The 16765-nt window shown below is 61.0% G+C and overlaps 1 protein-coding gene across 3 annotated transcripts in view; it reads right to left on the bottom strand.

Moving 5' to 3' along the window:
• TMCC2 (transmembrane and coiled-coil domain family 2) overlaps positions 1–16765 on the bottom strand; it is a 28726-nt gene that overhangs the window by 2911 nt on the left and 9050 nt on the right. The window contains exons 1-4 of one of the 3 annotated variants that reach the window (XM_075174486.1): positions 5421–5978; positions 2978–3071; positions 842–1776; positions 399–534 (exon numbers count right to left, since the gene is read on the bottom strand). In XM_075174486.1, the coding sequence (XP_075030587.1) occupies positions 399–534; positions 842–1776; positions 2978–3040 (1134 nt within the window). In that variant the 5' untranslated portion in view covers positions 3041–3071; positions 5421–5978. Of the gene's footprint in view, positions 1–398; positions 535–841; positions 1777–2977; positions 3072–5420; positions 5979–16765 lie in introns of those variants that run through there. The other 2 variants (XM_075174487.1, XM_075174485.1) reach the window with 2 other exon arrangements.

Here is a 16765-nt window from a genome sequence, read left to right as displayed (position 1 = left end):
CCACGCCATGTGCAAGGAATGCCCCGTCCTGCTCTGCCTGTGCCGGGGAAGGTCTCGGTGCCGGGACTACCTGCTGCAGCATGACCCAAACTGGGACAGCGGGGACTATGTGTTGGCCCACGCGTGGCTCGGAACAGCCCAGTGCTGCAGCCATCCACCCTGCCTTGAGCACCCGGGGACTTCAGCACCGCGGGGACTCGCTGGGGCACAGACAGGGGTTTTTGGGGACATGGCTTAGTTACCTGCTTCTTGCTGTGACAGCATCACAGTGCGGACCTCATCTGGAGGGTGCTAGAAAAAGGGATCCCCCTTGCCCACCCTCTTTCCCAGCCCAGGGTCCCTCCCTTGCCCCGTGGATGGAGGGTGCAGCGGGGGGCTCAGCCCTCACACTCCCCTACCTGGATGTCCCGTGCCCTCTCGTAGGACTGGTAGGCCACCTTCTCCTCCATGCTGGCCAGCTCCTGCTTCAGGTTGGTCATTTCGTTCTGGTGCAGCTCGGTGAGGTCGTTCAGCTGCTCCTCCAGGCGCTCATACCTGCGCACGGGGGGTGGAGGGGCACTGGGGCGGGCAGGTCGCCCCGCGGACCCCCTGCCCTCCTTCCCCTGACACTGGGGAAACCGCCCGGCCCCTCCGACCCACCCCGCTCCTGGCTGTCGCTGGTTAGGGCTGCCAAAGGGGAAGCATTGCATGATCCTCCACGGGAGTGCCGGGGGTCTGGCAGCGAGGAGGGCAGCGGGACTGCAGCTCCCCACGTCCCTGGCATGCAGGGCTTAGCTGGACAAGCCCAGGATGGTGGCCTCATGGTCCCCAAAGAGCCACCCTGGCACCCACCCATCCCTACCTGTACCGCTCTTCTTGCAAGCACTGTGTCATGTAGGTGTAATCCCGCTGCAGCTGGGCCTTGAGGTCCTCCATGGAGTCCTCCAGGTGCGACTGGCTGTCCTTGATCTCCCGGAGCTCCTCCAGGATGGTGTCGAAGTTATTGTGGTGGCTGTCCAGCGTGTTGGACTTAGGGCTCCCCAAGCCGCCGGGTCCTGCCCCTGAGTTGCTGCCAGCAGCCGAGCCGGAGGTGGCACTGGAGCACTCGTCGTCGCTGCCGTACTTGGGGCTGGAGACCAGGGTGGCACTGCCGCTGAGCGCCCGGGAAGCCTCCTCCGGGTGCCCGTCATCCAGCGTGTCCTTCAGGTGGGCGATGTTGTCCGCGCTGCCGAACTTGTTCCGGATAAGGCTGGCGAACTCCCGGGGCTTGGAGACCACGGCGGTGTGGGTGGCCTGGGACAGACCCGAGAGCCCTCCCTTGACGCCCTCCACCACGCCGCCGCCGAAGCCGCTGATGCTGGAGCGAACGTTGGCGCCCACGTCCTTGAGACCCTGGTGCATGTCCCGGAAGACATCCTTGGGCTGCCGGGAAGGGCCGTTCTGCTCGATCTCCTTCAGCTTCTTGTGGTAGTGCTCCAGCTTCTTGTGCAGCTGCGCGATGGTCTGCGCCGACTTCTGGTTCTTCTTCTCAAAAACCTGCTTGATGCGGGAGGCTTGCTGCTTGTCCGCGTTGTTGGCCAGCTTCAGGTACTCGGCCACGTTGTCATCCCGAGCCTCCTGCTCGATCTTGATCTGCTCGGTGATCTTGAGGATCTTCTGGTGCAGGTGCTCGATGGCGGCTTTCGTCCTGTGAGGGTCAGGGGTGCCATCGGGGACGTCCAGGCAGATGGTGCCGTCGGCGTCGCCGTGCCCGGCGGTGGAGGGCAGGCTGAGCGCGGTCACGTCCCCCTTGTCCAGCTGCGAGCAAAGAGAGGAGGGCGATGCTCAACGGAGGGAGCAAACACCCAGGCAGCCCCCGGGGAGGGCGCAGGAGAGGAGCGGGGTGGGGGGGCAGAGGAGGGAGAGGGGGGCAAGAGCCGGGCAGGAGAATAGTTAACCAGAGCAATAGTGAGAAGTTGGGTTTTTTCCAGCTGGTTGAGCATTTCCCAGCCATAGCACTACTGCTGGCATCCCAGGAATAAACCAGTTAGAGGGTGCAGCAACAAAATAATTAGGGTTTTGAGGCTGGTTTTGGCCAATTGCTTTCAGCAAGGAGCATCCGCGCCGGGAGCTTGGCTCTGACTTTCTGCTCTGTGCAGAGACGGGCACCGGCGTTTCTGGGCTGCTGGACAGGGGAAAAGGAGCGAGGAGCTAAAACTGGAACCCGTCATCAAATCTCCCACCAAACCAGCAGTGAGAGCAGGGATTGAGCAACCCGGAGGTATTTTAGTCTCGTTTTCAGACTTTGGCTTTTAGCCTAGATGCACACAGGAGTTTTTCAGCTGGAGAGAAACTCTGCCGTAAGCCCAATTTGCAAGTTACTCAGGAGCAGCTCCTCATCCCCAGAGAGCAGCCGGCTGCAGGTGCAGGGACTCCTTTGCTTTCTTTTCCAAGGTTTCTCACCTGGCAATGCCAGCCCCCTCCGCAAACACAAGCTGCCACCTAGAAAGTTCGGACACATGCTGATTTCCATTTTACAGATGGAAAAATTGGAGCACTGGGAGAGGAAATCACTTGCCTGAGGCCACACTTAAAATCACTGACAGAGCCTGGACTGCAACCCAGGGTCCTGCCTCGCGCTCTCCAAGCCAGGCACGCTGCTTTGCCGCTTGGAAAAAAATCACTAAATCTTTCCAGTTGCTGGGTTTTATATGCAGATTCTTATGCAAATATCAGTGGTTGTATAAATGGCTCCTGGCTTCTAATTAAGAGCTGCTTGAAAGTTAAATACTGTTGGCAGACCTGAATAATTTCTAATTTCCATCACACTTTCCCCGAATGACCCTTTAATAGGGATAATGCTGCGAGATCATTACTTAGGAGTGTGTTATCACCAGGAAATGCCTTGCGCGGGAGGGAGGAATGTTCTCAAGATGCTGCTTATAAACACTCCCGTCGGCAGCAGGTCCCGCGTGGGGCTTGGAAAAGCAGGGGCAAACGCTGCCCTCCTGTTATTTACTTGCATCTCCTCTTTCCCCGGCGCTGCTGTCCTGCCGGGAGCCCGCGGGTGTTGGTGCTTCATGCGGGGGTCTCCTTGTGGGGGTCTCAGCCTCCTTCGGAGGCAAAAGCAAACAACCACAAGCTCGGTGGGAGCATCCCCCAGCCCCCTCCCCAAGGTTTTCCTTCTCTCCCCATTGCAGCAGCACCACTGTGAGATGGGGCAGGGGCTGGAGGATGAGAGCAAAGGGGAAACCCAGCAGCCCCCAGCCCGCAGGCGGACGCTGGGGCAGAGCTGGGAGCTGGATCAGCACTTTTTTTTTTTTTTAAAAAAAGAAAAATAATGCCCAACAAGCCCATGGAGTTTGCAGATCCCGCTGCCAGGCTATTCTTAGCCGCTCGGCCAGGCTGGGCGCTCCAGCCACCCTGCGACGGGTTTTGCTTCGGTTTCTTATCGAGGGGCAGAAATTAGCAGCAGCAGGAAACAGACTTTTTGCCCTGATGCCCAATTCTCTGAACAGTAGGGGACAAACCGGCCGTGGAAAAGGAAGAGGCAGCCCTGGAGAGGTCGAAACGGGAAACCCCAACTGGGCCAGTGAAGGGAAGAAGTTGCTCAAACTTTGTTTCCAAAGAGGGCAAGGTTTGGGAATCACCGAAACCTTTCCCCTGCAATGCCAATCTTTCGGATTTATTCGTGGGAGTATATTTGGGAGCGCGGGGGAAGGGAGGGCAGGATGGGTGGCAAACGCACGGACCCAACGCCACCCATCCCTGCTGACATGGCCGGGGTGAAATCCTTTCCCCAAGCCCTGCTCTCTCTCAGACACAGGGCACATCATATGAGAGCCACATCAGGTTATTGCTTTGAAAACAACAACCAAAAAAAGACAATACCGATCTCTGCAGTATTAACAGACAGTGCCTGCTAAATCCCAGCAAGCCTAAATGACTGTGCGGTGGATTTAATCGGGAGATTAGTAAAAGCCACACTTTCCCTACATGCAGAAAAGCTTCTGGTAGGCACATCAAAATGAAAGTGCTGTTTTCCAGCGCTTGTTTTCCAGGCGGGCTCGGAGGGGAGAGCAGGGGCTGATGCGGGATGCGGGAGGAATGCAGGACGCAGGAAGAAAAATTATTCTTATCAACAGAGTTCAACCCAGGAGAGCTGAGATATGCAAAAGGCTCAAGCTAATAAGCTGAGCAAACAGTACTTAGAGGGCCACGGCCGGGCACAATTATGCAATGCTGGTTTATTTGCTGCTGCAGGTTTGATGGAAGAAAGCCCAGGTGGCAGGTGAGGAGCTCGGGGCCAGCAGCTCGCTTGGGGCCGTGTCCCCAGCGCGGGGCTGTGGTCTCCCGGCACACCCACGACTGGAAGGGATTTAAACCCATTCTTAAGAAATTGCACAATTATTGCAAAGTTCAGAACAAAACTCTCAAGACACTTACTCACGCCCTGAACTATTCTGTTTTCCATACCCTATAGCCTACTAGGACGCGCAGCGGATGAGCTAACGCCGTGGCTTCTGCTGCATCGACCCCGAGGGAGGACTTTCACCACAAAGGGTGACTGTGGTTCCCAGCTGAAATACAACCTGGGGACGAAACGGCCGTGGGAAGGACCATATGCACCTTCAAGCATGGCAAAAATAAGTACCACTGAGCTGTCGAGGGATGCTGGCAGGCAGGGCAGACCCGAGGAGCTGCTGCACCGATCCAGCAGCTCCGCCGTGCAGGTGTCACCATGCTCCAGGTCCTTGGTGGCCACAGGGGAGAGGCCACGGCTGGCAGAGAAATGCAAGTGGGCAGTGGACGTGGGGAGGTTGATTTTGGGGCAGTCATTAAATGTGGGTGCTTCCACGGCCCCTCTTCCCCAGAGCACTTTATTAGCGTAATTCGGGACAGCATCTGTCCTGTGAGTTGGCGACTGCGATTAGCCCAGCATTACAGGGGACGCCCCGGGTGTCCCCAGTCCCGTCCCCATGTGCGTTTCCAGCCCCGTGCCTCCCAGAGCGGAGCCCTATTCCCGCCAGACCGCCTTACCCACCCCAGGCATTGAAAATAGAAGCAGGAGCCCTGACTCACACTTCCCACCCTCCTTTCAAGCCTGCAGCAGAGACCGAAGCAGGCAGCCCTGTGTCCCCCTCCGCGCCCTGCCTGCCCTGCCTGCCCTGCCTGCTACCCGCTCCCGTGCCACCCCTGGACGGACACAACGGGCCGGCAGCCGCTGCCTCCGCTAATTTACCAGCCTGAGAATAATTTTTTCTTACATAATGTAGGGAGGCAGGCTCGGGGTTTCAGCTTGCAGCGGAGCTTCCCACCCCATCTTTGCTGCGCGGGCACGGATCACGCCGGTGGGTTTCATTCACCGAGCGCCAGAAACAGAGGTACCGAAATCCCCTGCGGGTCTCTCTGCCCACCCTCCCCGCGGTCTTATTCTAACCCCAACGGCTCCCGGGACCTACCTCCATCGCGGGCAGGGCTCGGGTCCCCCGGGGCTAGTCGGTGCAGGCTGCTCGGCCGCGTCCCCGCCGCGGCACGGAGCCCGGCAGCGATGCGCAGGCAGCGCTGGCTGCCATGGCAGGGTGCCTGGCCAGGGGAAAGCCGCAGCTGACGGCAGCAAAGTTTTGGGGGAGCAGCAGGGAGGGAAGGAGGAGGAGAGCCCTCCTGCAGACCCCCGTCAGGGCTGGCCCCGCGTCCCCTGGGCGCTTCCCGAACGCGCAGGGACTGAGCCGAGGGCTGCAGCGGGATTGCCGACTCGGGAAATCTGCTGGAGCTGTTTACAGCTCTCAGCGACTGGAGCTTTCAGGGCTGTAATGCAAACCCCCCCGTCCCTGTGGCGGGATATTCACACGCCTCCAGCCCCATACGCCGCCTGTGCCCTGACGCAGGGGGTCGGGACGGGCCCTTGTCATCTGCTGTGTCACATACCAGGACATAAAGCCCGGGAGAAGCAGGGGGAGGCACGCGTAAAGCAAAACCCCGGGTGGGACCGACGCACGGGAAAAATACAATCACCACGCAAGGAGCTGGCAGCCTGAGGGAGCTAAAAGCCGGGAAGCAGCTACTTGTGCCAGGACCAGGTGGTGTCTTGGCCCACGCCGTGCACTGGGATGGACCCGGATCCGGCCCGCTCATGCTGCGGAGAGCAACGGGGAAGGTTGCACCCACCCAATTCTGCCACGGGAGAACATGCAATGCACAGAAAACAGAGCCAGCCGACTCATCAGATACAAGTGTTTGAGACTTCACGTGCAATTAAAAAGACATTAAATGGGGTGTCCGAAAAGCAAGCAGGGCTGACAGCAGGCTCTGGTTCTGCAGAAGCCAGTGGCAGTCTGGAGTCACCCCCCAGGCGCTGCATTTATGCAACGGGGCTGGTGAGGGGCCAAAGCGAAAGTCCTGGGCGAGAAAGGACACCCGGAGCTTGTGCATTTGGCTCAGCCCAAGGCCGTGGGGTTGCACAGAGCACAGTTTATGTAGCCAGTGCACAGTGCACAGTTTATGTAGCTACAGTGCAGGATCAGGCCCGGATAAGAGCCATTGAGGGAAGCAGAATTCAAGCCCACAGCCTTACGCTGTGCCAGACCAAAGCCCTCGGCGTGCCCTGCTGATGCTGAAACCTCAAACCAGCTGTGGCCACAGACCAGAGCATCTGTGCAGCCGCAGACAACGGCCTAAACGAGAAAGGTTCATTTGCAGCTCTGTGGTTTAGTTATTTCTCAAAAAAGGCAACAAGACAACAACAGCTTAGGAAGTATTTTCAGCCACACATTGAATTGTACAGGCCGGACCGATGAGCTGATGGTGACCTAGATGCATGTTTAATGGGGAAGACCGTGCTGCTCCCACAGCTGAGCCGAGCCGAGCGCCGCTCAGCCTCGCGCTTCCCATCGTCTCTCGGGCTGTCCCTACGTCTGTCCGTGCCCTGGAATTGTAACCTGCCGCATCGGAGAGGCTCTGGGTGCAACGCTGCACCTCTGAGCGACCCCGCGGTGCACAGCGCAGCCAGCACTGCCCGCGCCGGAGCTGGCCCTGCCCAGGTTTAGCCGCTGGGGTGGGTAGCACAAAAATCAACCTGCCCTAGCAAGGATGCATTTGAAAGGTTCGGTTCAACAGCTCCATAAAAGCACCATCCCCAGGTCTCGGTCCCTCCGTACCCTGCAAACGTGAGCTCCCCTAAACCTCCCCACGGACACCGCCCTTGCAACAGCGGCGAAGCCTCCCTGCGGGAACACGGCCCTTCCAGGAGACATCGGCTCTGACAGGTCTGGGGCAGGGGCTGCCGTCGGCTGCCTGCACTGCCGGGCCGCGGGAACACACGTGGCTGCAGATAAGCTGACCAGTGCGACCAGGGGAAACGGGCACGGAAGCAACAGCCTCCGCTTGGGCTGCTCTGGGCTGGGAATGTATTTCCCTGAATCACCCCATCCTTTAGCCCGGCACTGCCGGACCCTCCCGGACCAATGCCGGTGCCCGCACTCGCAGCTCTCCGTGCACCACTGGGTGCCGGGAGCGGGGAGGAGGCAGAGCCGGAGCAGCCCATCACAGACCGATCCGTGATGCGAAGCTGCCAAAGCACAGTTTGACACCAGTAACTAAAATCCTTGGCTCCCTCCAACCCAGGCTCTCGCCGCTGCGGCACCGGCACCGTGCACAGCTCCCTGCCCGGGGTCTGGAGGGGTTATATGAGACCGTCCATATGAGACTGTTGCTTGGGACAGGCTGAACGGACCACGCGGCAGCGCAGCTCGCCAGCGCCTTCTTCCCAAATCGGTCTTGGCTGTCGGCCCCGCAGTGGGGAGGCAGCACTGGAGGGACCCGGCTGGTGCCTGCACCCCAAGCCCGGGGAGGGCACAGCCCTGAGCTGACCTGAGCATCCCCGCAGGCCACGTAACCCTTCGGGAGTTGCTTCTGCACACGGAGCTGTCAGCAGCTCCTGAGTTTCTCGGTCTGTCCTCTCGGGAGGACAGGATCTCATAGGTAAAAGCCTCCCCTCCCCATCTGGCTGCGAGTTTGCGTGAGCAACCTCTGTGCATGCCAGCGCTGAGCCCCTTCCCTGCACACTCGCCCACCGTTTGCAGGCACTGGCAGGGGGCTGTGGTACCATCCATGCCAAAAGGCACAGAGAAGAGCAGATTCCCCGGTAAGTTAAACCCACCAGGAGCAAAAACCAGCTATGCCTACCGTACGGTGCCCAGCTGCGCTGGGGAAGGGACTCCGATCCCACCCCAGCAAGGGTGGATTTTGCAGCCTGGCCAAGCCCCGGGCCGCGGACGCCTCCGAGCATGACGCAGGACAGATTACCGAGGGACGTTCGTCTTTGGTTTAACATCTCTCACAGCATCGCTTCTCGTTTTAGCATGGGAGCCAGAGGTCACTTCCCATCACTCTTCCGCCGCCTCAGCAGGGCAGGAAAAATCCCCAGCTGCATGAGACACTCTGGAAAACACCCCCCCTGCTCCAAGCTCCGCTTGCCATTTCCATCGTTTAAAGTGCTGCAGCTGTGCAGCTGAGCTTTTCGGGGGACAGAAGAGCTTTTCGGGGCTGCCAGGCACAGCCCCGCTTCGGTGCTGCAACTCGGTCCTCCCAGCCTGTGGTCAGCTGTAATGGCCCCCCCCCCCACCTCCTGCCAGCTCACGGCCCCCTGCAAACCCTGCCTGAGCTGCCAGGCTGTCCCTGGCCTCGGGGAAGGATGGAAGAGCACAGATTTCCCCAGAGGAGGCTGAAGAAGTGAGGATTTGGTAAACATCAGGATGCTCAGCATGAGACTTTGCAGGCAGCCTGCTGCAACCAGACCTGGAGAGCATTTGTTTACTTCTTGGGGACCTCAGGCAGCTTGGTTCATAGGAGACAGCCTGTGCTCAGCTCCCCGGCACACGGGGAGGGTTAGGGTTAGCAAATAATTGCAGAAGTAAGAACGTCACCTATTAATGCCCCAGCAAAGCGAGGTGAAGCAGTGGTGCAGCATCTCCCCTCCCGAGGGCACAGCCTCCCTTCCACACAATGCCAAAATCCTGTTGGCACGGGAAAAGTGGGGGTTTTGCAAGGAAATTACCCGAGAGGTTGGTGGCGGACTCCCCTTCATCCTTAGCACCAGCGCTGCTTTAGATTTAGTCCAGTGCTTAGAAAGTGGCAGCTATGTTTTTCAGGGCCTGCCTGTAAGAGGCAAATTGAAAAATAAATAAACCCCAGCTCCCATGCAAAGAAAATCCCTGGATGGCCACAAAATCACAGCACATTCGGTGTGTGCCGGTGCTGCGTGGTGCAGAATCCAGCCCTGACTGCCTACCACGTCCCGGTCCGAGCATCTCAGCCAAGAGACCGGTCAGCTAGTGGTGCAACACAAACACGGCAAATTTCGGCTGGGGCTCTGCCTTTGCTGGCCGGCATGGGCAGCAGCTGGGGCTGGGCTTAGCAGGAACGCGCAGGGCCTGAACTTAGCATAGAGAAGCAGGTACTAAAAAAAGGAGGAAGACCAGCCGAGCTGCACTAGAGTGTCCCCGACCGGGCTGGGGAAGCTGCGTATGGATTATCGGGAGCCAGGATGCTGATACAGGTGAAGATCTGCAAATTCCACCGCTCCTTAACCTCATGTTCCCGAGTGCATTTGGAGTCCAGAGCAAGCGGCTTCTTGGCTAAGACCTCAGCCCTTGCAAGCGGCAGCCGTACAGAGCCCAGCAGCAGCCTGACCTTCGCCTGCAGGTACCACCTTGCTTCTCACCCCTTATTCCTGGACATCCCGAGTCCTCGCCTTGCCGGTGCCTAGGAGCAGGAAGGAGAGCAGAGGGGGGTACTTACAAAGACACCCAGCAGAGAATTTAAGAGCAATATCCTTTTCCCGGGACAGGATTCGGGAGGGTGCGGTTCCAGCATGAGGATGCCCTGGTCACTCCTGCAAAGCGCCAGGCCGGTGCTCCGCGAGGCGGCCGGATCCTCTCCCTCTGCCATGGCTGCGGTTAAGGAGTCGAAGGGCAGAGGATCGTCCGACGTGCGTTTGCAGAGGAGGCACTACGAGGCTCTCAGGCAGCCAAGAACAAGCAGCACAGGCTGGCGAGCAGGGAGGGAGCCCGGGGGAGCGGGAACAGGCTGGGTGCCGCAGGGGCCGGTCCCGCTCCTCCAACTGTGCTGGGAGAACAAACAGCACCGCCAAGCGCTGCCTGGCCGGGCTGCCTTCTGAACGACGCAGAGAATAAACAAACGAGCCGCCGCGGTTCCCCGGGCCCCAGTCTGAGCTGGGGTGATGGCACCATCCCACGGGGCTCTCCTGGCAGCAGGTGGGGAGCGTGCTCCTGCACGGCACCCGGCGAAGAGCCCGCATGGAAGGTGGCTGCGTGGGTACGGACGGGCAGATCCCCGGAGCGGTGGGGATCCGTCCCTGCCTGCCCTGGGCTCGGGGAGCCCCTGTGCCTCTCTGCCCAGCCACACCATGCGGACCCCGGGGTTTCCTAGTTCGACACCACATTCTCCGGGTTGGGGACTGTCCCTTGTGCCTTGGGCTCGCAGGTCACCGGGAGGGACACTGCAGAGATGATTCAGTGACCGTCCCTCACGGGTGAAGCTATTCAGGGCCCTGCCTACGCTTGGAGAATCTTTGGAAAAATTCCCGCTGTTGTTTTTACTGGAGGGAGTAACCCCAGGAGCTCCAGCAATGGTGCTGCTATTTCGCTTGCTGGGTGACACCACCAGCAGCACCCCCAGCCCATGCTGCAGCTGGGTTTTGACGCCTCTAACAGGGTGCTTGTGCAGCCGGGGGGGATTTTTGGCAGCTTTTGTACGAAGGGTGTGAGGGGGAAGGCAGGGAGAGGCAGAGCCGCAGCGAGGCGAGGAGTCACAAGGCAGGACCCTGCTTTGCTCATCCTGACTCAGGAGCCAAATCCTGCTCTCAGCTACAACCCAGCCCGCGGCGGCAGGAGAAATCGCGGCATGGACGTGAACCCTTGCTTCCCCAATCCTGCCCTGTCCACCCTGGGCATCCACCCCGCACACCAGCCGCCCGCTCGACCCAAATCCCCCGGGGCAGGCGGCAAGGCGGCGTTTGCTGCGCCTGCCTGTCGGGGAGCGGGAGCTGCTGGTGGGCTGGAAACAACAGCCATATGTCAACGAAGGCTGAGGAACACGATGTCTTTTGCTAGGGGGGTGAATCAGTACGAGAGTCTGATATTCTTCTTCTCCTGAATTAATTAAGCGGCAATCTCGGGTATCTTTGTCTTCACAGCTATTATCTGCTTTTCCCAAACCGCTCCTCGAAGCACCATCCCGATGGGAGTGAGGGAACGAGTTCCCACCGCCTCCCCGCGCTCACAGACTCTCATTCCCCGGTGACACGCGAGGAAACGGAGGCAGAGAGGTGGGAGCCAACCTGCACACAAGTACTCTCACACCTCCAGTTCCGTGATGCCCGGTTTGCAGCGGAGGTCAGCAGATCCCCCCCAAAACTCTTGGCACTTCTAGGGTCTCCGCACACCGGTGCTCCCCGGCTCACCCCCTTGGGACCCTGCCCGGATGCCGGGGGGATGCCTGGCCATGGGGCTGCAGGGAGGGCAGCTTTACACCACCGTTCCATCCATTCGCTTTTGCAGCCACTGCTGGCCTATTTTAGCTCCTTCCTCTGGGATTTTAACACCCAAACTTGCCTGGAGTTTGGATGGGAGGGGAGGATGTGCTTTGCATCCGTCAGCAAATCCTCCTAAAGGGATGCAAGAGACTTCACTCAGTGCATGGAAATGTTGGCCCTGGTTCCCAGCTGGGGAAACTGAGGCAAGCAGTGAGGGGAACCCCCTGCCTGGGTTAGGCATGTGGGGACAGCAACCAAAGCAGTGAGACGCGAAGGTCCTGCATCCCCTTCGCTCCTGCCAACTCCTCAGGGATCCTTAGGTGCTCAGCACCTCCAGAAAGCAGGCTACCTGCTCAGGAGCTCAGCTTCAAACTTCTGTTTTTAGGATCGCTGGCCCCAGCACCACAAAATTCCCATTGAAGGTGAGTTTTAGGGGCAGCAACGCGCATCCCACCATCCGAGCCAGCCCGGTGCGCCCCACCAACCTCCCTTGCTACCGCCACGTCCTCACCCGCCGCAGGGAGAAAGGATACTCAAGAAGCGCCGTGGAGCAATCCTGGCTTCCTACCGGCAAGTCCCAGGCCCTGGGGCATCTCTCGTCTGAGCTGGAGCCGGGTTTAGGCTGCTCAGCACCCTGATGGGCCCTGCCGGCCCTGGGGGGTCCTGGCTGGGCTGCGCAGAGTCCCCTGTCCCCATCCCAGTTGTCGACTGAGACCAGTTCTGGGTAACCGGAGCCGTAGGAGGCGAGAAACCACGTCCCCGCCCTGAAACCGAAGGCGGTTGGATGCCGGTGGGGCCAGAGGGAGCCAGGGCTGAGCTGGACACACTGCAGCCAGAAAGCAGATGCCTGAGCAGGGGAGATGAACTTTGCCTGACAGCCCCGAGCTGCCGGGGCGAGGGCTGAGCCATCCCACAGCCTCCCGGCCACCGCTCACCCAAACCCCTCCATGCCCATGGGCCACAGCCACCCCGGGGGCGGATGCTCAGAAACTGCGGGTTTCTCCCTGCTGACTATAATCCCTCTCGCCCTGATATAGCCACTGACCCAGTGGGCATCTAAATTTAGCGGGATGAATCCTGCCCCGTGTTCGGAGGGCTGACGCCCTTGAGGCAGCAGGATGGTGGGGATGGGGCCGTAAGGACAGGTCCCCCCTGCAAGGCAGAGCCCCAGGACGCTGCGGACCACCTCCCGCAGAGACCGGGCAGGCGGCAGGGGAGCGGAGGGAGGAGACGGGAGCAAGGAAACGGCACACTCGGACTACGAGCCCATAAATAAGCGTGGCTCACAGCCGCTCAGCAGCCAGCCTGGCCCACAAGCCCAAAGCTGAGACGTGGCACGAAGCCCCCCTGCTCGCCCCTGTCCCTCCCTTGTATCTCATGGGAGAAGCATCCGCGCCGGGGGGCCAAGGCAGCTGCGGGAGGGCCACGGGGGACACGGGCAGCGGCGGCAGCTGGTGCTGTCACTTGCCGAGGGACGCCGAGGGCAGACGGGCAGGGAGCCCGGCCAGCGTCCGGCCCTCGCAGCCCTCGGGGGATGCTCCGTGGGTCCGAGCCGTGCTGCCGGCCGGGGCTGAGCACTTGCACTCATGACACTTGTGAGCGGATCCCTCTGGGATGCCGGGGAGAAGCCGGCTGGGGGTGCGCACAGACAGACGGACGGACACCCGTGCACGCCGGTGCGGTAACGCTGCCCTCTAACGGCCACCGGCCCCGGATCCAGCCCGCTCGCACCGGCTCCCTCCCGCTCGCCCCCCGCCGCGGCGCGGTGCGGGTTACAGGGGCTCGGAGGGACCCCGAGGCCCCGGCGCAAGGCGGGGGCTCACCTGGACGTGGACCATGCCGCAGTCCCCGCAGGCGTCCGTGCAGCTCCCCGGCAGCACCAGGCACAAAACCCCGCGGCCACTCTGGTCCAGCTCCGGCTGCCCCAACGGGGACAGGGACGAGGGTCCCACGGGGATGCTCTGCCCCGCCAGCACCGGCGCTCGGCTGACCCCACTGCCACGGGGGATTGGGGTCTGCGGGGAGACCCCACTGCCGCTGCTGCCGGCACCGGGGCCTCGGCGGCCGTCCCGGCCGGTAATGCCCATCTGCCCGCCTCTCCCACAAGACGCTGGCAGGTCACCAGGAGGAGATTAGTGAGATAAGGGGAAAGCTCTCCAGCACACTCCCATCGTCACACGTGGTCCCTGTCTGCAGCCTCCCCCTGCCCCAACCATGCCGCTGCCATCACCGCTGTCACACATGCCACCGTGCCTGCAAGCCAGCACGTCCTCATGTGAAACACCAACACCGGCCATGTGCTCCCTCGGGCACACCGACACCAACATACACCCCAAATACACCACCTCGCTTTGGCTAAGCAAGCGAGCCACGCACAATGGGACGCGCGGGAGAGCGGCTGCTTGAAATCCAGAGGTGCTCCTGGCCGTTGGTACCCGCAGTACCGGAGAAGTGGCTCCCCCAGCCCACCCGACGGCCTCGCCGGCGAGCGGAGATCTGTGTTAGGGCAAAGCAGAGAGCACGCACTCCATGGGCACACATCGATCGGCTGCGGTTCTCAGAGCAGAGTCAACGCACAACACCTTGGTCCCAAGCTGCGTGCAATTGCCAGCGGGAGGCAGGGGACGTCCTGGCCATCGCACTGTCATCCCACCCTCATCTGGAGCTGCTCTTTGCATGCACAAGGTGGGCAGCGCACGGCGGGGAAGGCTGCGGGGGGGCGAGGAAGTCACGAACACGTGTGCTCCAGGTGGGCATCACACCCTAAAGCAAAGCCTTGTCCCCAGCTCGGTCCCCGACGTGCGGTCCTGGTGACAGACCCTCAGCTGAAGTTGGGGGTTACCGCTCGGTGACGCTCCCCGCAACAGGCAGCCGTGCCGGGGCATGGGGCAGCCGCAGCTGCAGGCAGCGTGCAGGCAGCGCAGGGGCACGTGCGGCATCTCTCCGACTACACCACGAGCCCCAGCCAGAACCGGCGCCCGGTGCCGAATGCCCAGACTGTGCCGCAGTCCCGCTCACCTCCTCCAGCCGCCCCGCCTGCTCCCCGCGGCCGCAGCGCCTCAGCAGCTGCCTCTTGGGGGGACTTAGGGGGTGCAGGGGGGAGGAACCGTGTGTGCCCGGCCCCAGCGGGGCTGAGGGTGGCCCAGCACCAGTAGGGACCGCAGGACAAGGAGCCGGTGCAGGTGAAGGTAGGGAAGGGAAAATTGCAAGAACCTAATTAAGAAAAAAAAAGGAAAAAAAATCAATAGCTGTTCAAAAAGTGCTTACTGAGGCTGAGCGATCCCATGAGGGATTAATCCAGCGCGCGCTCAGGCCCTTACGCAATGGATGGAAAATTCAGCATGAAATTTCTGGGGGGAAAATGGCTCTTTCACAGGGGCCCTGTGCATCCCTGGGGCGGTGGCTTTCAAACTGAGGGTGAAACAGGGAGGAGGCAGAGGCGTCTGACCCCGGCGGGACAGGGCAGAGGTGATGTGAAGCCCAAAGCCCCGGTGCAAACCCGCCTGCCGGGCTCTGGCGGAGCCGTGCCGGGTGTGCTCGAGCCCAGCGCACGGCAGCACCGGCCGTCCCTGCGGAAGACGAGCCGGTTTGCTGCGGGCAGGAGGCTGGGTTTCCTGAGGGCTACGGAAAAATAATACAACATGAGAATATCACATAGCTCTTGTTTCTCTAAATAGGTTATTTTTCCACTGCCCCACAAAGGCCCCAGTATCGTCTCTCTTCTTATTACTCTTTGTGTCATATGCAGTTAATTATTCATTCCCTTTTCATGCTCTTTGTGCTGCTCTGCGAGCAGACACGGACCCGCTCTGCTCTCGCCTCCCTCCGGGTGCTTCTGTCCCGGTGTGAACCGCTTTGGCTCGAAGCTTCGGCCGTAACCCCAGAGGGCTCAGCGGGACCGGGGTCCTTGCAAGGCTGATGCCACGGGCCAGGTGGAAGACATTTTGGCTGGAGGTGCTCAAATTAACAACCTGAATGGCCCCTGGCCCTGCTCAGGGACTTGGTCCGGGTGCGGCGCGGGGACTGCCAGGGAAGGGTTGGGGTGCCCTCATTTGCACACAGTAAAGGGAGGAGAGGAGGACCTGGGCAGCCGTTTCTTGCGAATACAATGACGTGTTTATCCTCTGGGACCAGATTCCCACGTCCTGGCAGTGGCCCCATCCCCGCAGGGCTGTGGCAGGGGAGCAGCGCTGGCACCCGCCGCGAGTGTCAGCTGCAGCTCGGTGCTGAGACAGCCGGGCGAAAACAGAAAGAAAAAGTATCTGGTTGATCCTCTTTCCATTAGCTCAGAGGGCAACAGAAGTCTCCAGGTCAGATTTCCCCCTCGGAGACTCGGTGCCAAGGAGAGAGGAGCGGCTGGGTGGGGGGGCGTGTGGGAAGCATCGCCCCCAGTCCCTGCGCCCGCTGGGTCCCGCTGCTCCGGAGGAGCGCAGGGACCTGACACCCCCGCCGCTATCCCACCCCGGCAGCTCTGCCCAGCCGCTGCCACCCTATTACACAGCTATTCCTGTAAAAGCCACCCAGCCACCCACCCACGAGCACCCACGGGGTGCCGCAGCCTGCCTGGCCGTCTCCCCACCCCAAGCCCTTCCACTTTGCCAATTCACTGCTGGGGTTTTCAGGTAAATTAAGAAAAAAAGAGGGTGCATCCAGCCCTCAGGGCTGCACAGAGTGGTTTTAGAGTGTGACACCCCCCGCGCTCCAAAGGCCAAGGAGAGAAGTTGACACGGAGAATCCCACCAGCCCCCGGAGCACCTCTCACCGCCTGCACCCTGTCCTCAGCGTGCCGTGCCGTGCCGTGCCGCGGCGCTAATCTCAGCTGTTTCATAATTAACGGGGCTAAACGCTAGATGGAAATACCATCCTCTCTATTAGCTCTGCAGAGTGGTTTAAAAATCACCTCAAATGGGACCAATTAGCAGCCGCCCAGCCGAGCCCTTGTAGACGCCCGGCACTGGGCTGCCCGGGATCCCCTCGGACCCCGTGCCGGGGGTCCCACCCCACCGGCACAGGGCTCTTGCCAGGCCCCTTGCTCTCTCCCTCAAATCCCGCTCTGGGAATCGGACAGGGGCACATCCCTGCCTCCACCTCCCCGCGAGAGGAGCATCAACCCCAGCAGCCTCTGGACCCAGGGCAGGGGCCGCCATCCGCCATCCCGCACGCCCGGTGCCACCAGCGCTGCCGGGGGACAGCCTCCTCCCGGCAGCTTTGGGGGGCTCTGCACCCAGTCCTGCCCCGGCCCCCCGGCGCGGG

This window comes from Calonectris borealis, chromosome 26, assembly GCF_964195595.1.
Source record: "Calonectris borealis chromosome 26, bCalBor7.hap1.2, whole genome shotgun sequence".
Classification (NCBI taxonomy): domain Eukaryota; kingdom Metazoa; phylum Chordata; class Aves; order Procellariiformes; family Procellariidae; genus Calonectris; species Calonectris borealis.
The sequence above is the reverse complement of the archived record's forward strand: the minus strand, read 5'-3'. Positions and strand labels throughout refer to the sequence as shown.